The 24,410-nt window shown below is 48.2% G+C and overlaps 1 protein-coding gene across 1 annotated transcript in view; it reads left to right on the top strand.

Annotated features, from left to right (window-relative positions):
* The first annotated feature begins 6,991 nt into the window (after nt 1–6,991).
* The window catches only part of NKRF (NFKB repressing factor), an 84,077-nt gene continuing 66,658 nt past the window's right edge, over nt 6,992–24,410 (top strand). Inside the window, exon 1 of the mRNA XM_085608057.1 lies at nt 6,992–7,536. Within this exon, the coding sequence (XP_085464183.1) occupies nt 7,193–7,536 (344 nt within the window). The 5' untranslated portion in view covers nt 6,992–7,192. The remainder of the gene's footprint in view (nt 7,537–24,410) is intronic.

Here is a 24,410-nt window from a genome sequence, read left to right as displayed (position 1 = left end):
CCCACGAGGAGCAGTGCCCAATGATGACGCTCTACACCTGTAAAGGTGTGTGAGGGCACAACAAACACTGGAGTACCACTCCCCACTTGCACCCATTTCATCCCTTGTGGAGCAACGCCTATTACCTTGCTTTCCCTCTGCCCGCTGCAACCGCAATAGGCTGCTGCCCCTTTACTTCCCTTTAGGAACTGGTACCACCTACATTTTGTTACATTAGTAAGAGGTTAACATTAGATTCATTATTTCTATGTATTAATTACTCTTTTGTGTTTGTTTTGCTTAAGTTATCCTTTGGGCCTAAAAACCAAAATGGCCGCTGCTCCATGAGGTTTGGAGTGAAGTGCGCCGCTGCGACAAAACGTTCCTGTGGCCTCGTCATGACCTGTGCCTTAGTGTTCCCGAACAAGGCCACGGTGGGATCGCAGCCAAACTGAATAACAAAAGACTCTTAACAAAACTAGAATGGACTGACTTTGTGATGTCATCTTTGACCTGTACCGAGTTCCTAAAAGACTCCACCGGAAGATGTAAACCGACCAATCACGACTGTCCAAATCTTACAAATTGTATCCTCTTTACCTCAATTTCATTATAAATTACGTGGTAGAATAGAGAAATTGATTATTACTCCCTTTTCCTTTTTTGTGCGACGACGGTGACGCTACGTGACGCTACTGCCTAGGGTGACTGATGCGTTCCTGAATCTTTGACGGACTGAATGCTGCCCAATATCCGATGAACTACGAACTTTCTTAAATCTATGGGCACTGACTGATGCTTGCACGTCTTTGGTCCTTGTCCAGTCTTTGGGACTGTAGCGTGCTGCACGAAGAACTTTGCTGCTATTGACCGAATGACAGTCAATTTGATTTTGACAAGCTAATGACTTAGAGGACGCCCGATAGCCATATTAGGTAAATATGGTGTTCTGTGATTTATATGAAAATTAATATAAACTTCCTAAATGCAAGTTTAACTTTTATGATAAATAGATAAATGATTATTGATTAACAAGCAATGTGTTTGTGATGTATTGAGGGAAGTGAGGTTGAAATCTTGAAATGTGTTTTAGCTGGTTCTAAAATCATCATCAACCAATCCAACTAATTTGATCCATCGATCACATGGGAGGAGTGCCTTGATGTTTTGAGATTGAGATTGTAATGTATAGGCTTCCCCCACAGTGAAGGACAGTAGCCAAAGTAAATTCCAACCTTTCTTTATTCAGGAAATACACCTAACACCTAAGAGCGCCGGGCAGCCGTCTCCGAACGCTTCGATTCTCTTTCGCGCGCCTCGCGCTCCTTCGCGCATGCGCAGTGGCGCCTAAGATGGCCGCCACGCGCATTTGCGTGCTTACGTAGTGCCTGGCCAACTAGACCGTGACACTACATATCTCCCCTTTTTACACCACACAAAACTAATTACATAACTGAGAAAGGGGTTACCGTTCATAGTCTGTTACTCCAGTTAATAGTCTTTAAGCTTGGCTGGTCTCACCACCGCTCTCCCAACTCGGGTGTATCTTACCGGGGTAGCGTGTCCTTCTCGACCCTCTTCTGCGACAGGGCTTCCCCTTCTTCCTTCTAGGGTACCTTTCCCTTCTCTTCCTCCTTTCTCACCCTCTTCCCGGGTCCTTTCTTCCCTATGTGGTCCTTCTCGTTCATCCCCTTCGTTGTTATGATCTTCCTGCATACTCTCTCCCTTTTCTCCATTCGGTGTTCCCGCTTCGTTCCTCATGTCCTCTGGGGCTGTCACTCCTTCATTGTCCTCTCGGGGCCACTGTAGGATTTTGTTGCATTTGGCCATGCGGTCTTGGGGCCATACATTTCCATCACTGAGTAGTGCCGCTCGGTCATACACCTCTTCCACTCTCAGGGGTGGGGAGTATTTGCTGTCTCCCTTTCTCTTGAGAACTGCCAGCTTTACTCTGACCCACTCCCCTTTTTCCAAAGCTGTCTCTTTCACGTTCTTTCTGCTGTTGTAATGGTCTGTATATATCTTCCGCGCCTTCTCCAGGTTGCGTTGCACCACTGCAGGTGACCACTTGCTTGTGATTGTCTTCTCCTGCCACGCGACATTGTCTTTCGTGAAGGGTTGCCTTCCACGTAAAATTTGAAACGGGCTGTACCCCGTGCTAGTGGGGGTGATGCGGTATGCCCATAGTGTGCTTAGTACCTCCTTTTCCCAGTCCTTGCCCCCGGAGATGGCTGCCTGTATAGAGCCCATTATCACCCTATTGAACCTTTCTACTTGGCCGTTGCTGGCAGGGTGATATACCGACTTGTGTTTAAGTCGTATGCCATTTCTTTCTGCAAATCGGTTCAATTTGTCCGAAGTAAATTGGGGTCCGTTGTCGCTAATAATGGCTCTGGGGATGCCTTCCCTGAGGAATACCATTGTAAGGAATCGAATGATTGTCTCGGTGTCCATTTCTTCTTGAATGTGTACCTCTGGCCACTTTGAGTATTTGTCCACTATCACACATATGTACTTAGGAATACCCATGTTATCAAGTACCGGCCCCAAGATGTCCACCGCCACTTCTTCCCAGGGATTACTTGGGTTCGTGAACCTCCCTAGAGCTGGTCTCATGGGTTTCAGAAATTTGTCAGCTCCTTGGCACTGCACACAGTCTCTGACATGTCTCTCCACCTGTAGATCCATGCCTGCCCACCAATACGTTTGTTTGGTTAGTGCTTTCATTTTCACGATTCCCAGGTGCCCCTCATGTATTAGCTTCAAAAGATGTGGTATTATATTTGCTGGTGGTACCACGCGGTTTCCTCAGTATACAAACACCCCATCATTTCCCACCGACAACTCGTCCCTGACTTCATAAAATTGCCGAATTTGGGGCTTCTGGTATTTCCTATCGGGCCACCCTCGCACTATGCATTTCTTGACTTCTTTCAGATCTCCATCTGCTCCGTACGCTTCCTTCCATTCTCTCCTGCTTATTGCCCGTTCCGGATCCTCCGTCAAGACTACCATCTCCTCATCTTCTTCCGTGCCCGTGGTGGCACTTTCCTTCGCTGCCACCCTGCTGAGATAATCAGCTATCTTGCTTCTTGAGCCTGGTATATATTCCACATCATAGCGATATTCCAAGAGTTTCAGTGTCATCTTCGCTATTCGGGGTGTCGCGCCGGCATGGCCGCTGGACGTTAGTACCTTCACCAGGGGTTTGTGGTCTGTCTTCAGCAGGAATCGCGTGCCCCACAAGAACTGGCGATACTTCCCCATGCCCCATACTGCGGCCAACATCTCCTTCTCAATCACGCTGAACTTTTGTTCTGAATTCGTCAGTGATCTAGATGCAAAGCTGATCGTCTCCTTCTTGCCGTCTTGTCTCTCTTGCATGAGCACTGCTCCCAACCCCTTTTCACTGGCATCTGTCATCAATATTGATTTTCCTAGGGGATCGTACCCTTGTAACGGGATAGCCTGGCCTATTTCTCGTTTGACTGTGTCAAACTCTTCTTGCGCGTCTTCCGTCCATGCGAACGCTGTTTTCTCCCTCGTGAGCTGCCTCATGTGGTGCGTTTTCGTGGCAAAGTGTTGGACGAACTTACTGTAGTATTCCGCCATCCCTAGGAAGGATCGTACTTCTTCCTTGGTGGCGGGCGGAGGAGCATCGCATATGGCTGTCACGTTCCCTTTTTTCGGTGTTATTCCATTCTCTCCGATTTCATGCCCTAGGTATGTGACTGACGACATGCCAAAATGGCACTTCTCCCATTCTGCTGTTAGTCCGTTATCCTCCAGGATCCTAAGCACCACCTCTAGCTTCTCGTCGTGGTCTTCTTGTTCCTTCCCCATCACTAGGATATCGTCTTGGAAGTATTGTACTCCCTCTATGTCCTTGAACAGTCGGGCCATTAGCTTTTGGAAGACTGCCGCTGCCGATGCCAACCCGAAGGGCATGCGGCAGAACTGATAGCACCCGAATGGAGTTATGAATGACGTCAGTTTCTTGCTCGTGTGGTGCAGGACTACCTGATGGTATGCTGACTTTAGATCGATGGTGGAGAACCATTTCACTCCTCTTGTTCGTGCCAGCATTTCCTCTATGCGTGGTAGCGGGAACTTCTCCACCACAATACACTTGTTGAGTTCTCTGAGGTCCACACATAAGCGCACCTTGCCTGACGGTTTCATGGCCACCACTAATGGTGCCAACCATTCCGCGCTATCAATGGGTTCAATAATCCCTTCTTTTTCCAGTCGGTGTAGCTCCTGTTGCACTGCCTCTCTCACAGCGATCGGTATGTTCCTCACTTTGTGTGTGACCGGTTGGACGTTCTCCTTGAGCACGATTTTGTGGGTAAATTTTTCCAATTTTCCTATCTTGTCCCCAAATATTTTCGGGTGCGCGCTTCGCAGTCCCGCTGCCTTGGACCATTTTCCTTCCAACGCCACTAACACTTGTGTGTCTCCTCCCGGATGCAGTTGTATTCCCAATTCCCCTTGGTCCATCCACCCTAGGACCGAGGGTCCCTTCTCTGCAACGTACAATTTGCACTGGGCGCTGCGTTCTTTGAACTGGAAGAGCAGTCTTCTAAATCCCACCATTGGGATAGGTTCCCCTGTGTAGGTGACCGGTCGTATGTCGGGTGGTTCCAGATGTGGGCCTACTTTCGGTTCAAATTTCACTTCCCACACCGACCTTTGGATAATCGTGTAGGGGGACCCTGAATCCGCTACTATGGTGATTTCCACTCCTCCGATGTGGATGTCGCACTGGGGTTTGCGAGCTCTTCTGCCGTCGGTACCTAGTACTTGGTCTTCCACGCAAAGGACTTCGTCGTTTTCTTCCTGGCCCTCTTCTTCCTCTCCTGGGTCTTGTCCCACGTATTTCACAGCGCGCTGTTTCCACTTCCTGCGACACACCTTCTCGTAGTGGCCGACCAGGCCGCAGAACGCGCACTTAGCTCTGAAGGCGGGACAACGTTTGTCGTGCGCCGCATGGCTCGGGCACCCACACCTGTAGCACTTCGACGTTCCTTCTTTGTCCTGTTTCCACATTTGTCCCGGTTTTCCTTTCCCCTTGTACGTTCCCTTATTTTCTCCTGGCGCCGGTTTTCCTCTTCCATATTGGTCGGCGTCTTCCACCTTGTTTATCGTAGTTCTCGGGGCCTGGTCTCTCTTCGCTGCGTCTGCGCAGCGCTTGGTCAGTTCTGCTCTTTTCACGATGGCTATCACGTCTTTTAACGTAGCATCTCTGCTTGCCCACAATTTATCCTGCACCGTTTTGCTTGTTGTGTGCATTACAATTTGGTCCTTTATAAAGTCGTCGTGTAGAGCTCCGAACTTACACGTTATCGCCAGCTTCCTTAATGCCGCCGCGTAGTCGTCTATCGTTTCTACCGCTTCTTGCTTCCTCTGCTGGAAATTGTAGCGGTCGATAGATGTGCAGACTGCAGGGCGATAGTGGTTGTCTAAGTCTTCAATGGCGTGTTTGAACACGTCATCGTCCGCTGCTGGACGGGTGACCGGTGTTGGAATACTCGTATGCCCTCTGGTCCCAGATTATGCAAGAGTATCCTTTTCCTCCGGCTGCTGGAGAACGCCTCTTCATTCTCGTCTTCCAGTGCTTCGAGGTAATTTTTGAAATATTCTCTCCAGTCCTCCCATTTCATTTGAGGCTCCCCTCGTCTTGGTAGGAACGGGACCGGCGTCGTTAGTGCTGATGCCTGTGCACACATCTTGGCTTCCGCCTGTTTCCTGGGACTACCTGGCGCTTCCGTCCCTTTTCCCCTTCTTTGGGTCGTCTGGGCCTCTTCAGTCCCTTCTGCGCCGTCCCTCCCTGATTCCGCCAGGGCCTCTTCTATCTCTCGCCCCGGGGTCGCTTACCACGCTTCCTTGCACTTGGTTGGCACTCCTGCTTATTCTCGTGCCTCCCTCTGGCTTCCGTCTGCCACTGCCGCGCTCTCTCGGTGTCCTGGAGTCTGTTCTGTGACCCCCTGGTGTACCTGCCCCTGTAGGGCGTCGTCTCCTTCGGCTCTCCTGCTGTTGGGGGCTTCCTCTCCCCTGGGTGTCCTTCAGGGTCCTCTGCATCCCACCCTCGTCGCCACTGTAATGTATAGGCTTCCCCCACAGTGAAGGACAGTAGCCAAAGTAAATTCCAACCTTTCTTTATTCAGGAAATACACCTAACACCTAAGAGCGCCGGGCAGCCGCCTCCGAACGCTTCGATTCTCTTTCGCGCGTCTCGCGCTCCTTCGCGCATGCGCAGTGGCGCCCAAGATGGCCGCCACGCGCATTTGCGTGCTTACGTAGTGCCCGGTCAACTAGACCGCGACACTACAGAGATCAGCATGAGAAAGGGTATTGATGTATAGCTATGTGAACTACTTTTCTTTCTATAGGTCATAAGGTATTCCTTTCATGTCGAGCGCTTGAACCGCTCATCTCTCCGGTATGTGCAGACCAGTGTGAAGTGACGTGTGAATGTTGGTGTTATGGGCCCCACCAATGACTGCATGTGTGAAAGCGTTAGTGTGATATCTGGTCTGAGACGAAGGGAGGATATCGGTAGGGGTCTCGTCCATTTCCCGTTACCTAGGTTTCCGCGCTCCAACTGCAGTTTTACATAGTGAGAACTCGACTTGATAGTATTGGAGCGCTTTGCACGAGCACCAGTTACATTACACAAAGATTTATTAATTTTCCAGATACTGGGAGATAAAGTGATTTGGCCAGAATCACAGGTTAAGTCAACTCTAAACTCGAACCCGGATCCCAGTTCCAAAGTCGGGAGCGCTGGTTGTTACGCTACTACAACCTCCGTTTCGTTCCCACGCCTTACTGAATACATAAAACCACTGACATAGGTAGATAGAGCTATGAGTTTCATGCAGATATTTCCATGCCTCTAAACCCCTAGCTCCGCCACAGATCAGATCTTTCTTCTGGATGCATCGAGTCTGTCTGTCACAGTGTGGGCTTTACGTTTCGAATGACTTGCGTACGAGTCTTTCTATTCTTTCCATGAATAAGTCATAATGGAAGCACAATAATGATTCTTTCGAGGGAGGAGTGACGAAACGCATGACGCGTCTGAAAATGACAGCCACCGGGGAGCACGTTACGGAATAAATGAAATGTTGTGTTTTGTGCAAACATGCAGGCTCTGGAGCGGTGAGCGAGCGTCCCCCAGTGTTAAGCCGCCAGACCGCGTGATCAAGGAATGTCTAACCTGTGCAGACGGGGCTCGGCTTGTCCGCCCCCATCACCTTACCCAGGAGGCTTTGCGGAGGTCGGCGGCCATGCTGTGTTAGGAGCTAAGATGGCGCAGGACAGCGGAGATGCCGGGCTGCGGAAGCCGCCTGCCGCGAAACCTACGGATTCCACCAGCACCTTGCATCCTGCCTTGCTCGACTTATTGCGCCAGTACCATGAGAGCGACAAGCAGTGGGGCGCGCGCAAGCAGTTCATCATGCGGCATATTTCCCAGTACAATGGCCCCGGACGAATGGACCAACTACTCGCTCTGTCTATGGTGTGGAGCAACCACGTCTTCATGGGCTGCCGGTGAGTGCATGGAAGGGGCAGTGCGCTACACGTGGGTGCATACTTCTGTCTTCACTTCCCTAGCCAAAATTGCAACGTACACAGTGGGCTATGACATGACCCCGGCCTGACCTCCTTTAATCGGTAGATCGGCCTCTACACCGTTGGGTACATAGACTGTCGCGTAGGAGAGCAGACTGCTTTAGTAAACCGAAGGTTAGGTGCATCACATCCATTCTCGAACTGTACGAGGTTGTCTAATAGTGTGCAATTCTCGAGGGATGCTTTCAAGCAAAACTTTGGTCATACAGGAAAGATGGGTTCATCCCATACAACACAACCTCCATGCAAGAACCATTGCGTTGTACAGTTTATATATAGTGCTGACATTACCCAAAGATGTGATAGCGCTTTAGTTTACAATAAAAACCGGCTTCATTACAAGAGATACAAAGTTACAAACGGCTGCTAGTTATCTATAATGCCAGCCGATTACATTGCAATTCCCGAGCTTAAAGAGAGAGGAACGGAGACCTAGAGGGAACAAATCTAAGGGAAAGGCAAGAGAAAATTACAACACAACATTTATGATAATTACAGAAGGAGGCGAGTCGAAACTGGAAATATCCTCGTTTCGATCGTTACAAAAGCACACATATACAGAGTATAAGGGGGTAGGTGATGTAGGTAGTAGCATCAAGACTAGGTGAGGTCAGTGCTTTAAATGGGGGGAAAAAATAAGTGCAGGTACTCATTAAAATGAGCTAGATGTGTGTCGAGTGGGCTAGGGGCGGGGTAAAGGCAAGACATGATGATGTATAACAGTAAATAAAAGGATAAATCATTCTATCACTCCAAAAGTGCAAAAGTATTTTTATATATATATATATATATTCAATAATGAAAGTTAACAAGAAATACAGCAGATATTGAACTCTGCACTAATTTGTGTTTAAAATGCAATTTTTAAGCCCCGATTTCAGAATTGAACAACTGAACAAATATCTGGTACTTTTAACTAAAAAAAGTGCCAATTCTAAATTCAGCTGTCACCTCAGCTTTTTACATCCCTTCCTTCTAAGTTCATCATTTCGTTTCCCCCCAGCCCCATTGCCAGTTGTCACGGGAGATCCTTTCTGGAGTGCTGAAGCGTTCCCTGCTATGCATTGCTCTTTGGGCAAGGCTACTTTCACACTGATGTATCCCTCGCTGTTATGCAAATGCCGCGATTATTGTTGATGGGGCACACAAAGATATTCAGCCCCTGCGCTGAAAAAATAAAGCACTTCCAGCTGAATGGTCGTTAAACGCCTAATCAACAGTGCAAGGTCTGGCTAGACCCTGTTCTGTTAATCACAGCGTGCTAAGCAAGCCCTCAAACCCCTGCACTGTGAGGAAATACAAAGGGGCGCCTCAGGACTCTAGCAGCGTCTCTGCAAAAGCCGACTTCATAGCTCAGTGTGATTGCGAGATTCGGAAGCAGATCGGCATCTGTCCTGCGTTGGAGGTGATACGGACCCTGAGCCTGCTGTGACATCAATCAGGGTACTGGTACTCTCCCTGGCTAAAGAAAAGTGCTGGCACTGAGGGCTGGAAAATTTGGAAGTGCCAGTACTCAGTACCAGCCCATTTAAAGCACTGGGTGCGGTGAAATCGGACTAGTGCAGTTAGATTGACAGCCCTGCCAAGTACCACACATCAATCTAACGCATTTTAATGTGGTTGTCTACATCACACATTAAAATGTATTCAGATGCATTTTTAGCACCTTGACCACCTGTGCGTGCTTGAGCCTGCGTGAGCTGCAGTAGGTAGCTTAAAGTTAACACGAAAGGTGGCACTGCATTAAAAGAGGAAATGGCGCCTGCACCTGTGATCATGAGAAGACAGAACCACAGATGAGTAAGTAGAGGGAAAGCAGGTGTATTGGTAAGAGCAGGCAGTGGTGCTCCGAGGACAGGGCTAGACCAGGATAAGATAATCAGTGAAAGGAAGAATATATACTTAGAAGGGCATGGGAGGAAAAAAAATCTGTAGTGAAAATTGGAAAGAGGTATTAACTGAGGTAGAAGGGCTTGTCCATATGTTATACCTTATGGGAAACAGTGGACACCTTTAAAAATGGATATATGGCAGTGTTAGGACACATGCCGCGGTTTCATTACAAGAACTTAAAACTAAATGGTCTGAAGATATCGGCCATGATATATCAGGCAAGACCTGGGGAAAAACACTGCAATATCCCAAGAAAATCTCAACCCTAAATTTAGGCTAATTAAATACATGATAATACACAGGGCATACCTTATGCCGCACAGGTTAAGTACAATGTTTCCAGACGCAGCAGATGACTGCCCTAGATGCCACCCACATGCAGCCAGTCAGACTAATACATATGCTCTGGGCATGCCCGAAATTAACATCATTCTGGCAAAAGTCTACGAAATCATTAATGAGTTAGCTTCAGGCATTTGGAAAGACACTGGAATATTGCATATTAGGCGTAAGTAAACTAAAGAAGTCGCAAAGAACTCTGGCTCAGTTTGCTAATCTATTATTAATATTGGCGAAACAGTCAATAACAATGCGCTGGAAGTCAGTACAATCCCCAACAGCATTATCTTGGCATGGTGGTGGTACGATGGGGTAGAGCTGAAAGTACGGAGACAAGAAGGGAAGAAAATAGAGGGCTTCGGAAACACCAGATCTCAATGGAATGGGACATGTTGTTGGAACAATTTATTTCTGTCGAACAGTCTTTACACTAAACGCTAACCATGATTGACCTGTTGTTGATATCTAGACCCCAATTAATAATGATCCCCGGAATGGTCCTAAAAAGTCATGTTTATAAATAATGCATATCAAAGAGTACAATACGAGCACAGTACTTTGTTTTGGATGGCAATGCGATTAGGATTTAACGTATGATTGAGTCTGGTGGGAAGGGTGGGAGATGGGGATAGTTGATTATGAACGTAACAGCTTTTTTTCAGTTGACCTTTGTGTCATGCAAAATGTCATACATGCATTAGAATATCACACATAAGCACACTGTAGACTTGGAAATGTCACAAATAACCATACATGCTGCTTGTCAGCTATGGATTCAGTCTTGGGTACAGCATCTTGGGGGAGGTTGGCTAAGGGGTCAACTCGCCAAAATGTCTTTGTAGGAGAGGGGCTTTCAGCTCAGTTTTTAAGATCGACAATGAGGTAGTGGTACGTAATTTCGGGGGTAGGAAGTTCCAAATTCTAACCACACTACCTGGAAAGTATTGAGCCATGAGTTGATCCTTTGTAAATGTTGGAGGCTCCAACAGCAAAGCTTCTGCATTTCATGATTGTTTCGTGAGAGCTTTAGTTTGTTCGCTAGGTACTGAGGAGTGGATGTATGCAAGTCCTTGTAGGTGATGCAGGCGACCTTATAAATTATTCTGGCTACAATGGGGAGCCAGCGAAGAGTGACTAGCCTTGGTGAGAAATGTTCGTTCTTTTAGCCTCATAGACGAAGTGTGCCGCTAATGTAAAACTGATTTCAAAGAGGTGAGGTGGGACTTTGGGAAATCTATTGAGTTGCAATAGCTGATTCTGGAAATAAGCAGATGTTGAGCAATATATTTCAGGTCTTGCTCAGGGATTCCCCAAAGAAAGCATAGTTGATATTGTGCATTCCTGGCCATGGTGATGATTTGAATTTGAAGGTTGAGCCTTTTATCTAGAGTGATTCCCAGAGATTTGGCACTCTCTGGAAGGGTTGTGAGAGGTCATCCAGTCTTGAACAGAGTTTATGGTTTTGGCAAGATGAGAGATGTCATGTGTGGATCCAGTGGTGGCTGGTGTGAGGGTAGAGAGGTGGGGTGGTAGGAGGGGACGATGACGGACCAGGGAGAAGGACAAAAATGAAACGCAAACTAGAACTTACCTGCCGCATTGCAGCTTTTCTGATCTTCTGGCCCCACTGCAAGGAACAGAGGCTCCCAAACACCCCTGTGGCCAATCCTGATGCTGCTCTCATGTCATGAGAGTAGCACCAGGATAGTCCTGAGCGCCCTCGATTTACGCTCCCATGGAGACTGGGAGCCTGTGCCTGCTGTCTTCAACCCAGCAACACAGATAGGGTTGAAAAAGCTTTGGTGCACCTGGCTGTTTGGCATGCACACTGATAACCCTGCCCACCACTCCCCCTGCGACTACCCGAGCAAAAGTGAAACAATAATAAACACATTGTATTATCGTTTTATATTTGCCCTTTTTGAGGCTGCTGATGGGGGGAGTCGGGCGATGCTCCTCCGCATAGTCGAGGAGCAGCCGCTGCGTGGGTCAGACATTTAATTAGAGCTGGGTGTCGTCTGCATACTGATTGCATATGATTCCTGCCTTTCTTAGTAGGTATCCCAGAGGGTCAGTATAAAGGTTCACCAGTGTGTCCGGAAGCCTATGGTGATTTACTGTATCAAAAGCTGCCGGCAGGTCGAGGAGAATAAGGAGGCAGGACCTGCCAGAGTCTAAGACTTGAAGAGCGTCATCGACAACTTGAAGCAGTGCTGTTTCTGTACTGCATCTTTGATTGAAGCCAGATTGGAATTCGTTCAAAAGATTATTGTTTTTGATATGTTCGGTGAGTTGTTTGGCTACACATCTTTCAATGATTTTTGCAAGAAAATGTAGGTTGGTACAGGGCGAAAGTTATTTAGGTCATTCACATCAGCTGAGGGTGTTTTGGGAAGTGGAGTGACTTCGCCAGTTTTGAGGGAATCAGGGAAAGATCCTTGGCTGAGCAAGAAATTAACTAGTTCTGTCCAGTAGGGGATAATGTGTGTGTAAAAGATCTTTGGAAATAATACTCGGGATAGGGTCCACAAAGTGATTTAGGTTTTGGTTTTCATAATGTTTCCAGTAAGACAGTCTCTTTGATAATGTTAAAGGTTTGCCAGGTGTTCTTGGCTTTGCAAACCGTGCTGGTGATGGGATGTTCATTGCAGTATAGGAGTGATTTCACTTTGGAATCAAAAATTGTACTAACTCTTCTGCTTTGTTGGAGGGGTTATCGAGTTTGGTGGAAGCGGGCATGGGATGGCTGGTAGCCGTTTTTTGAAAATTATTTTTATTGAGTAAGAAAGACAAACTTATGACAACGTATCATAAAGTGACCTCGTGCATCAGTACCTTAACCATTACCAATTCGTCAGTACATATCAACATTACCATTACCATTACATTACTTATTTATTTATAGGTTTTATATAGCGCGAACATGACCGCGGGTATCAGAGCGCTTTACAAGTAAGGTAGTTAAACAAAAGAGACAATGTACAAAAGAAACATAGTATTTCAAAATAATGACTTATCAGACCCTCCAGGATTTCGCGATTTCGCGGCTTGCCGCGAAATCGGCACTTTTGTAAAAATGCCGCAATTTTTACAAAAGTGACCTGATCCCGTAGTTGATGATGTTTTGCCCCCACAGGCAGAGGCGCAACTAAAGCCAAATTTTGGGGGGTGGGGGGCTAAGAAAAAATTCGAGGGGGGACTGAATCTTTAAGCAATAGGCAGAGTGGAGCTCTAGCCATGTAAACCACAACGATGGCAGCGAGGTAGGATGCTCCCCTCGCACCTCTGCTTTGGCCTGCAGTGTTTGCAGCGTGATCCACTTGCTGCAAAGCTCAGGGCTCAGCACCTTTGCCCTCTGGAGGACTGAGAACCACAGAGACTTGCGTTCCACACAGTGCCCCGAGAGGAGTGGTTTTCGGTGCAGGCTGGGATTGAAGACAGGCCCAAAAGATAACAAAGAAGAGACCTGGCAGACACCGGGAACATGCAAAGTGCTCTCACCACATCGTCTTTACTCCAGCATGAATGCCTGATTCACAGCAAAAACTCCAAAGCAGCACACACAGAAGAGTCCCATCAGGGCCTAATAGACCTTGGGCAGTTAGTGTCGGAGTGGACTGTGAGCCAGAATGGCAGCGGAGGTAGGAAGTCTCCGTTACGATTGGGGATAAACCAAAATTAAATACTGGCTGAATGAAATGGAGACAGAAAGCCTCATATTGATCATAAAGCGAGCTCACTTTACCTATTGATCACAAAGAGCCCCCTCCTTACGATATAAATTAACAAGCTTTGGCAACGCGGCCGTGAAAGTGATCGCGATTGCGATTACGATCGCGTGCTACGGAGGAAAGATGAATGATTATGAGTAAAATAAAGTGCCGCAAAATGCCGCTAAATTTCCATATTTGTGCCGCTAAATTTCCATATTTGTGCCGCTAAATTTGCGAATCCATGCCGCTATATCCTGGGGGGTCTGACTTATGTTACAGCCGGTTGTTCTACGAGTCCGATATAATGTTCAAGTGAATTTTGTCAAGAGAAGAGATTTAACTTCTATTTTGTAGGAGGCAGTTGAGGGGTTAAGTCTGGTTTCTGGGGGTAGTGCATTCCAAATCCTTGGAGCAATTCCAGAGAAGGCGCAGTTATATGTTTTCTTCTTGGCAAATCGTTGAAGCTTCAGAAGAAGGTTGCTGGCGCTCCTGGAGGATCTGTTTCCACACAAGAGCTCCAGTTTCTGGGCCAGGTACCTCGGGGTGTTGTGATGTAGGGCTTTGTGCGTCATGCAGGCGATTTTTAGTTGAATTCTTGCTTCGAAGGGTAGCCAATTGAGCACTTTGAAGTCGGGGGGGGGGGGGGGAGACTGTGGCAGTGTCTATTGGAACCTGTGATGAGCCTGGCCGCTGAGTGTTGCTCTTAGAGGGGCAGTTTTCGATCTAGGGAGTCCACAGAGAGTTGCTCTACCATATTCTAGTCTGGGAATTACTAGTGCTTGGACTGCCAGTTTGAAGTCATTTCCTGGGAGGAAGGGTTTTAATTTTCTCAGGGTGTGCATCTGAAAGTTTGCGCCTTTTGCTGCGGCACTGATGTGTTTTTGCATGTTTAGGTTACTGGCCAGAGTTACTCCCAGTGATTTTGCTGAATCGATTATAAGATGTTGGCAGTTGACCGCTGTAAGTTGTTTAAGCCATTCTTGTATGGTGGCAGGTTGGTTGGGGGGGGGGGGACGATTAGTAGGAATTCAGTTTTGAGGGAGTTTAGTTTGAGGTAGTTTTCAGTCAACCATGTCAGTTTTTTTTAAAGTTAGATTGAGAAATTTGATGTCATCCAGAGAGTTTACCTTTAAATATAGTTGCATGTCGTCTGCGTACATGTGAAAGTGGATATTTGATGAGTTGAGGATCTCAGTGAGTGGATCCATGAATAGGTTGAACAGTGTAGGTGAGAGGGAGGAGCCCTGCAGGGCTCCTAATGTGACTGGGACGGCCATGGACAGGGATTGGTTGACCTTGAACCTTTGGGATCTATTTAGGAGGAAAGGGGTAAACCAGTTTAGAACTGACCCTGATGGGCTCATTCTGTGTTGCAAGAGGTCTAGTAGATTATCATGTTTGACGGTGTCAAATGCCGAAGATAAGTCAAGTAGGATAAGTAGGCAGGATTCGTTCTGGTCTAGGATCTTTAGTGCGTCATCTACTATGTGGGTCATAGCAGACTCTGTACTATGCCCTGCCCGGAAGCCAGATTGGAATTTATTGAGCAGGTGGAAATTGGTGATGTGGTTGTCTAACTGGCTGAGAACACATTTTTCTAGGAGTTTAGTCAGAGTTGGGATGTTGGAAATTGGTCTGTAGTTATTTAGGTCCGCGGGGTCTGCTGTCGTTTTTTTCAGGATGGGGGAAACTTGTCCCGATTTGAGAAATGGCGGCTGTGGATAGGTCTGTGAGGGAGTTGTTTAGGTTCCTCTTCCATATTTTAGGTCTCGTAGGTTGTGCTGAGCGTAGTTTAACCGATTCCTTGATGGAGAAGGTGATGGAATGGTGGTAAGACCAAACACAGGGGAGGATTGTGTTAAGCTGAATGGCCTCTGGGTTGGCAATCACCAAGTACAGGGTTGAGCCTTTGACATGTGTGGGGCGATTGCAGATTTGGGTGAGGTCAAGATCCGAAAGGAATGTTTTGAGGCTATTTACTGCTGGGTTGTTAGGGTCGTTCCAATGGAGACTGAAATCACCAAGTAATATTTGGGTATTTTGTTGACCAGTTTGTGTGGTCACGATATCCATGAATTGCTCGATGAAGGTGAGGTTATTGCCTGGCGAGTGGTAGAATGTGTGCAGTCAACAGATTGGTTTGTTAGTACTTCTGATATCTAAGCAGAGATATTTACATGTGGATAGATCCGGTGCGGGTGAGCGGTTCACTGAGAGACTGTCACGGTGAATGAAGGCAATACCGCCTCTTAGTCTATCAGGTCTGTCTAGTCAGGTGATGTCATAATTGGGGGGGACCAGTATGTCTATGATCGGTGTGGACCATTCATTTAGCCATGTTTCGGTTAGGATTAGGAGGTCAGGTTCATGAGTGAGTATTAGGTAAGCTATGTCAGCTACGTGTTTTGAGGCTGATCTGCAGTTTAGTAGAATTAATTTGAGACGCGGCTTGGTGGTCGGTGGAGGTTCCAGTGTTAATTGAACTTGGATAAGATTCTCCAGGGTTATACCTCTGGTGTTGTGATTAGGGGCTCTGTGTGTAATGAGATGGAGGATTTCGATTAGGGAGGGTTTATTCGGCTTGTTCGGGTCTACTGTGGTCTGGCTGGGTGTGGGGGATCGTAGGCGAGAAGGAGGGAGTGTATATCCTTGGCAGATAGAGTATTCTTCCTGTGGATTGGACGGGTTGTGGAATTGCGGTTAGGAACTGTTCTCCATCTTGGGGACGTCTGATTATGGGATCTTAGTTGCATCTGGTGCTGCAGTGTGGGGCTGTTGCTGTATGGGTTACTGTTCTTATCATCAGCATGTCGTCTGATCTTGGGTTGCTGCCAGATCAGGTTCCGTAGTGTTTGGAGGTCATCTTTGAAATATGGTAGTGAAAGTAGGATTTCATCGAGCCTAGGGTCTGGTGTGGGAGGCGTGTTAATTGTGTGGTTTGGGGGGTGGAAGGGTTTGGGATGTAGATTGGAGGGAAGCAGTGATCGGAGCCTGCGTAGTGAGATCTACCAGTAAGGCTGTCCGTAGATGAGGAAATAGACAAGAGGGGGAAGGGGGAAGATTGTATCTTAGGGGTGTGCGTCGAGGTTATGGGCATGGGAGGGTTCCTAGTGTTCGGGGGTCTATTGTAAGGGATGTTACTTGATTGGATCCTAAGTGTGGGGGTGGCGATGTAGGAGTTGTGGGTGTGGTTCTCAAAAGCTAGGATGTCTCCAGGCGTCGGGGTGGGAGTATGAAAGGATGGGTTCGTAGGTGAGTGCCGAGGGGGGTTGTCGGCGTCGACACAGGGGCGTTATGAGTGCCTGTGCCTGTGGCGGGGGGAAAGGGTCTAAGGACTTTATCTTTGAGCGGAAAGATGTTGTCGAGTAAGATTAAATTTCGGTCAGAAGATTGCATGAGGATGATCCCATTATGATAAATGGTGATTGTAGCTGATGCACTGTAAAGCGGGGAGGAGATGATGGAGATCTTGAGATCGTGTGCTGTTTTCCTGGATGAGGAAACTGAGAACAGGGCGTAGAAAGCTTTCCTCCATTGAGCTCTTCTCTTTGTGTAAAAAATGTCATTGGTTATAGAGCCCTTGTTTGTAGAGTGGTAGGGGTCTGATATTGTGGTCTTGGGGTATGTTTTTAGCAGTGAATGTTAAAAACGTTTGGCTGCTTTTTTTGAGAGGTTAGGGGGCTACTTGATGGTGTATGTTTGTTGACCTGAGCGATCCAGCATGCTATTGACACTTAATTGAGGGGTAGACAGGTAGGGGGAGTGCACTAATGCTGGAGGGGTAATGTGCGGAATGAGGGAGGGAGGGATTATGAGCGGTTGCGAATTGTGGCTGGTAGCGGGGCTGGTCCAGTGCAATTAGTTTAGCTGTTGGGATAGGGAGGGAGGTAACGGGAAAGGGGGTAAGGGTTAAAGGTAACTAGGGGCAAGTGTGGGGGAAACAAGGAGCGGTCGTGCCTATTAGTCTGTAAAAAGGGGGTGAGGGGGGAGTCCTGTCTAAGCAAGTATGTAATTATATAGGGTGCTGTGGTTTGTTTATTTATTTTTCCATAAATTATTTCAGTGTCTGCTCGGGAGTAGCCCGTTCCTATGGGCACTGAGGCCAGTTCAAGATGGCCGCCTGATTTGCAGAGGATATCATGCGCTCTGCAATGTAGTCCTATCACTCTTTCTGTGAGTGGGACAGTTGTGGGGGCGAAGTCCTATGTCCCTCTCTTAATGAACTGAGTTAGGGTGGTCCTTTCTTCCTTTCCGTGGAGGGTTGTGTGGTGATTAGTCCTTTCGCTCTTTCTGTGCGCCGAATGAGTGCCATTTTGCCTGCAAAGGGGATCTGGTAAAAGACGTCGTTATATCTTTCAAAATGGGGTCCCTGTAAATCCCCTCGCAGCCACTGAGCACCGTCAGCTGTCCCTATGTGCTCTGCAGGAGCGCGCATAGGTACCGCATGTGAGGGAAAACTGCTCAGTTGATTAACCCTAGCTGATGAAAGGGGATCTGGAAAAGAGGGCGCCCCCTCCAGTGCCTTTCGTGCCTATTCCGAGTGGAGAGCCTGCAGGAGACGCCCGGGTCTGCTCAGAGCTGGTGAAACAATCACCTGTCTTTGGCGTGTTTAAGTGGCCAAAGTCCTCCTCACCTGCTGTTAAGACTGTTCCAGTCTGGAGTTTTATGGGGAATTGTGGCATAAGGTGCAGACCCGAGGTCCGGCAGCGTTACTGTGGGGGGAGACTACAATGTTGTTCTTTCGGATGCTATGGATCGACAGGGGGTAGCCAGGGAACATCATCCACGGGCGTCGGAGACCCTGGGCGGAATTATCAAAGATGCGGGGTTGGTGAACTCATGGCGGATTTTGCACCCTGGGGACCGTGAGGGTACATGCATGACAACACATAGAGCTGCATGGTCCCAGCTTGACTATTGGTTGCTCTCCAGGGATTTACACACTTCGGTCCTTGAGGTAGAACACCAGCCAAGGTCGCTGTCCGACCATGCCCCGGTGTACTTGTCCTTGGCCGCCCCCTCCCAGTACATCGCTCCCTTTAGCTGGAGATTTCCCTCCCGGGTGCTGCGCGACCAAGTATTTCAGCAGGAACTCCGCGAAAAGCTAGAGGAATACTTCACAATTAATGAGGGCACGGTGAGCTCAGCGGGCATGCTCTGGGAGGCCTGTAAGGTGGTGACGAGAGGGCATTGCATGTCGCTGAAAACAGGTGTCCTGCGATCTATTAGGGATACATTGCGCACATTGGAAACTGATCTGGCTCGCCTCGAATCAGTTCTGAGGGAGGCGCCGTCGGATAGTGTGCGTGCAGAACTTCGTGCAAAACTCACTAGATATCAGGAGGAGGCGGATAGAGAGGTCGCGTACTTGTCCAAAGACTGCCAGGCCAGACGGTATGGTGAGGGGGATCGCGCCGGCCGCACGCTGGCAAATCTGTTGCGTGCGCCACGAGGGTCGGATCACATCCTGGAATTACAGAGTGCAGGCGGTGAAGTGGTAAGGGAGCCGCCGGCTATATTAGCCACTATGACGGAATATTATAGGGACCTGTACACCTCGAGGGTGTCGCCGGCTGACTCGGTACTTGAGGATTACCTAGACACCATAGCTCTGGCATGGTTCAACGATAGAGCCAGACAATATATGGATCTACCATTTACGCCAGACGACATCCGAGCAACGATAGCTAGCATGCCTCCTTGCAAGGCGCCGGGCCCAGACGGGCTGACGGCGGCCTTCTATAAAGAATACGCAGACATCCTGGTTCCGAGATTGCACAAGGTCTACGAGGAGGCGGTGGAAACAGGCACCCTTCCCCAGTCGATGCGGGAAGCACTGATCATTACACTACTCAAACCTGGTAAGGATCCTTTGAGCCCGGATTCATATCGTCCTCTCTCATTAATAAATCTCGATGCCAAAATCTATGCGAAACTGCTTTCAGACCGCTTGAAATTCATGATGCCGCAGATAGTGCTGACTGATCAATCGGGCTTTGTAATGGGGAGGTCCACCTCACATAACCTACGGGTGCTATTTGGGCTCCTCCACTATCTAGATCCCAAGGTGAAGGCCGCGGCGGCGTTGCTTGATGCGACCAAAGCTTTTGACTCCTTGGAGTGGAAGTTCTTGCGAACGCTATTTACCCGAATGGGGTTCAGCCCGATCTTTGCCAAGCGAATTGGCATACTCTACAATGCCCCGACGGCCAGGGTGCGGGTTAATGGTCAGACGTCTGCACCTATACCCATAACCAGAGGGACTCGGCAGGGATGCCCACTGTCGCCGTTACTATTTGCTATCGTGACGGAACCACTGGCAGCTCTCATGCGACAACACCATACTCAGCGTAGCATAGGTTTTACGTCACGCGGTCTCCTTATCTCGATGTACGCGGACGACATCACTATATACATGATGAACCCGTCGGAGAACTTTGATCCGTTTATGCGAGAGGTGGTACGCTATAGTGGCCTCACCGGCATCGATATAAATTGGTCAAAGTCGATGATGATGCCACTCACAGATGGCACGGCCGTATGCCACACAATTCCTGATAGATTGGGTCACGGATGAAGTTAAATACCTCGGCATCAAGATTAGCCGTTCAGTGCAGGACATATGGCTCTCCAATTTTGGGGTGGCCATGGAGTGGCTGGAGAGGAAGGTGAAGAGATGGAAAACGTTACCGCTGTCTCTATTGGGCCGCATTGCTATCGCAAAAATGGTGGTTGTGCCTAAATTCCTTTATCTTTTTGTAAACATCCCCTTGCCGCTCACAAAGGCGTTCTTTCGCCGCCTTCGATCAGCCATGATCGACCTGGCCTGGGCGGGCAAGCAACCCAGAGTAGCCTGGAACCTCCTTACACTCCCTTTCCGACAAGGGGGCCTGGCAGCCCCGGACTTTGAACTATATGCTTACAGCGCACAGGCACAATACTTGTACTACTGGCACCACCCGATTCCATACCAGCCTCATGTGGCGATAGAGACGGACGTGGCGGCACCCTGCCCTGTGCGGACTGCGGTGTACCAGAGATACAAAAGGTCTGGGGAAGATATCGACACGGTAGAGATGGTACGCTGGGCCTGGTCGAGCATTGCGAGACGTGCGGGCGTCCCGGACCTATATGCCCCGAGCATGCCGTTGGACGGCAACCCCCTTCTGAGTCCACTGACAGATGCGGCGGTAGCGCGACGGGCGCGGGATTGCGGCCTGACGACGGCGGGTGACTTGTATCCGGATGATACTTTCCTAGAAGTGCAGGCAATGGCTGCGGCTCCTGAGCCGACGGCATCGGAGCTGCTACTTTACTACCAGTTGCGGTCGGCCTGATTGTTCACGTGGACTCCAGGGCGCTGTTGGAGGGGGATACAGGCGTGAGTATCACAGAGAAGCAATGGGAATATTGCTGTGCCCAGCTTGAACAACTGTCGCCTAATTGTAGACTACGGCTGATACACTTTAATTACTTGCACAGGACATATCGTACACCTATACAGCTTTTTAAAATGGGACTGCAGGCTGACGCTGGGTGTTGGAGATGTGGCGAGAGGGAGGCTACATTTTATCACCTTGTGTGGTTGTGCGGAGCAGTACATAGGTACTGGGGCGAGGTCTTTAAAGCCGTAGGTGAGATAACAGGCACGGCCATTGAACTGAATCCACTGGTGGCCCTCTTGGGTTTTGTCAAGAATGTCCCTAGTGCATCACGAAAGCTTGTGGCCCTTCTCTTATTGCTCGCCAAGCGACAATTGGCGATACACTGGAAGAAGAAGGCTCCACCGAAAGTCTCAAGCTGGGTGGCGTCAGCAGTGTACTGCAAGGAGCAACTCACCGCCTACTGGGACCAGATGCCGCAGCGTTCGCGACCGGTAGATATATGGCAGCCGTTAGTGGTCTGGCTGGCGGGTGCGATGGTGACTGGCGATGACTGAGGACGCGTGTAGGATGACTGGAGTGGTAGCGCTTTGGGGTGGGAGGCTGCGTCGGGGGGCACACGAGTATGGAGGACACAGCACTTGTGGCTGTTGCTGGGCGCTTGGACTGGGCTATACCTAGTTGGTCTGTTGGTTGTCTACATAAACGTGATACCACATGTACAAGGGGCGGTTAATGATGGAATGTTTGTTACTCAGGTATGTCGCTGTTCCTCGACCCTCGCATACAGTTGGTGTTGTTATGACTTACGAATTGCACTGCTTTGGATATTTAGCTCAAATGTACGGTATAGATCTGCTGCAGCGGTGCGCAGCTACGTTAACAAGCTGCCTGCCTCCGGGTTGTTGGCTGAATAGCATTGTACATTCTTGGATTGCAATAAAGGTTTTGGAAGAAAAAAAAAAAAAAGACTGTTCCACCGGGAGAGGTCCAGTCCCAGTGATGCCAGAGCTGCTCCGGGTTCGTGCAGCTCCTCCGCAGCGGGGCTACGACCTTCCACGAAGGTGAGTAGTGCCGATCGATCTGTAACTGTTGAAGTCCGTTTCTGTTGTCTTCGTTTCTGATGTAGCCTGTTGTGATCTGGTTACGTTATCTGGGCATGGCTGGGGGCTAATAGGGATATATGGGCAATCTTTCGATCCCTAGCCGCGGAGCTCCCCTTTCTGAGCTCCTTATCCGTCGGCCATCTTGTCGAATCTATATTACATATCGTCAAGTTACATTATGACCGCTAACTTCACGGAGTTATACATTCCTTTATAAAGGGTTTAAGTAACGGTGCACATAGCATTCCCCTCGCTTCGTTCCAGGTCCCCCTGATCTTGGTCCATTTTTGGGGCAACCCCAGCCTTCATAGATCACCCCATACACCAGTCCATGTCTGATTCCCAATCCCAAAGTTTGAGTGCCGTGTCTCCCTTCCAGGCTCTAGCTATGTTACGTTTTGCAACTACATTACAAATGGAAACACAGAACTGTTCTTTAGCCGTCAAGTCTGTTGCATCCCAGGCTGGTAACTGTTTTGATCAAATCGAAGCATTGCTTCAGTCAATTTTTGTCTGAATCAAGTAGGGATCTGAAGTGATTTGCTTTCCCATGGAAAATGTGCTTTTGATAATGGATCTTGCATTGTGGAGGCATGCCTAATTAGTGGTGGAAGGTGCCCGTTTCTTTTATTATATAGAGATCTCAAGGTTTTTCTTTTCTGAATAGAGCCTTATTCAACAAAGGAGCAGATGGTGTTGGTCTTTTCTTTTTGCTTTGGATTGGGACTGCCTCAACAAGCAAAACGAGGAGAATGTCGATATAGTGGAGACCTTGATCTCTGAGTCGAGACTAATGGGGGGGAGGGGGAGATGAGTACCCTCATTGCAGATTTGCTGAGTTTGCTGATGTCGATTTATGACGATGTTGCAAAACCAGTAGTTCTCTCTTTTTGGTTGACCTTATCACAGCATGAGAGTTGTATTGAAGGAATGAAGAGGTGGTTGGACCAGTCTACCGGAATAGGTTCGTCGACTGTGGCAAGCTGGTTAAATGAAGAATCATCTCTGTTGCCCCAGTGAAGTTTAAAATCAGCTAGAAAGATCAATTTGTGTTGATTGGTCACTTGCAAGATCAATGTATTCCTTGGTCATTTGCAAGATCAATGTATTCTTTGGTCACTTGCAAGATCAATGTATTCCTCGGTGAAGGCAAGTTGCTACCCGGTGGATATTTGACATTAAATCTGAATAGGAAGTTGTATGATTTGGTGTAAGGAATGTCTGGGGTTTTGGTTGCAATTTGGAAGATATTTCTTTTAGCCAGTGTCTGCTTTAGGGAAGACTGTTTGGATCGAGTCAGTGAAATAATTGGTATTTGATTACATTTAATTTGTCAGGGGTATTGACAGTAGGGAGGGTGATAATGTCAGAGTGTTGTAGCTTGTAGTATTGGCTTGGGAGAGGTAGGGATTGAATCTCTTTGGCTGAGGGTGGTAACTGCTCCTTGCTATTGAGTATCTGGGGTAATGTGCCTTTTGCTGGGGGAACGGAGAGTCAAATTCAGCAGCTAGCCTGGAGCTTAGGTGGGAAATTGTGGTACCTGTGGGAGAGTAGGATCTGCTTCTTATGGTTACGCCCACTTTTTGCTGATGTTTCACTGTTTTTCGACTTTAGTCTGGCTGGGACCCCGCTATTCAGGGCCCCAGCCTATCTGCTTCCTCTCTAAATTGATTGCATGAACTTTAGGTACACTCCAGATTTGTTTCAGGGGTACCCTTAAGAGTCCCTAGTATACGATATAGTATGTACCCAGGGCATAGGTACCCCAGAGGCCTACCAGGGGCTGCAGCATGTATTGTGCCACCCCTGGGAAGCCATTTAAAATGACACAACAGGTCTGCTACAGCAGCCTGTGTAAGGTGGTGTGTGCACCCCTTACTGAGATATAGGTTACCCATATCTCTCCATATCACTGCACATGTAACCCTATCAGTCACCCCTATGACGGGCCTTAACAATCCTGAAGGCAGGGTGCTGGGTTTCATGTGAGAGGGTGCCCATGCATGAGCAGAGCCCCTCTGCAGCTTTCGGAACCTTTATTCCGGGGTAGTTTGTGTGGTGCGATGTGATAATTTGTTGTTGGAGTATAGTTATGAGTGGTATTCATAGTATTAATTGGTGAGGTGATATGTTGTTTTTTGTAGGGGGTTGTGCTATCTAGTTCGTGCAATGCTAGTGCGATACTTTCACACAGATGCAGTCCAGTCTGCTTTCCACCTGATTGGCAATAAAAAAAAAATTTGTTTTAAAGTTTATTGCGCTATAGGAAACTTGGTCCCTGGCTGTTTTTCTGATGAGCGTCAGTTTCAAACTTTGGTCTCAGTATTCCTGATGCATTTTCGTTATTTTACTTGAGACGT

Source organism: Triturus cristatus, chromosome 5_2 (assembly GCF_964204655.1).
Source record: "Triturus cristatus chromosome 5_2, aTriCri1.1, whole genome shotgun sequence".
Lineage (NCBI taxonomy): Eukaryota > Metazoa > Chordata > Amphibia > Caudata > Salamandridae > Triturus > Triturus cristatus.
This window is presented reverse-complemented; position numbering and strand designations above follow the sequence as displayed.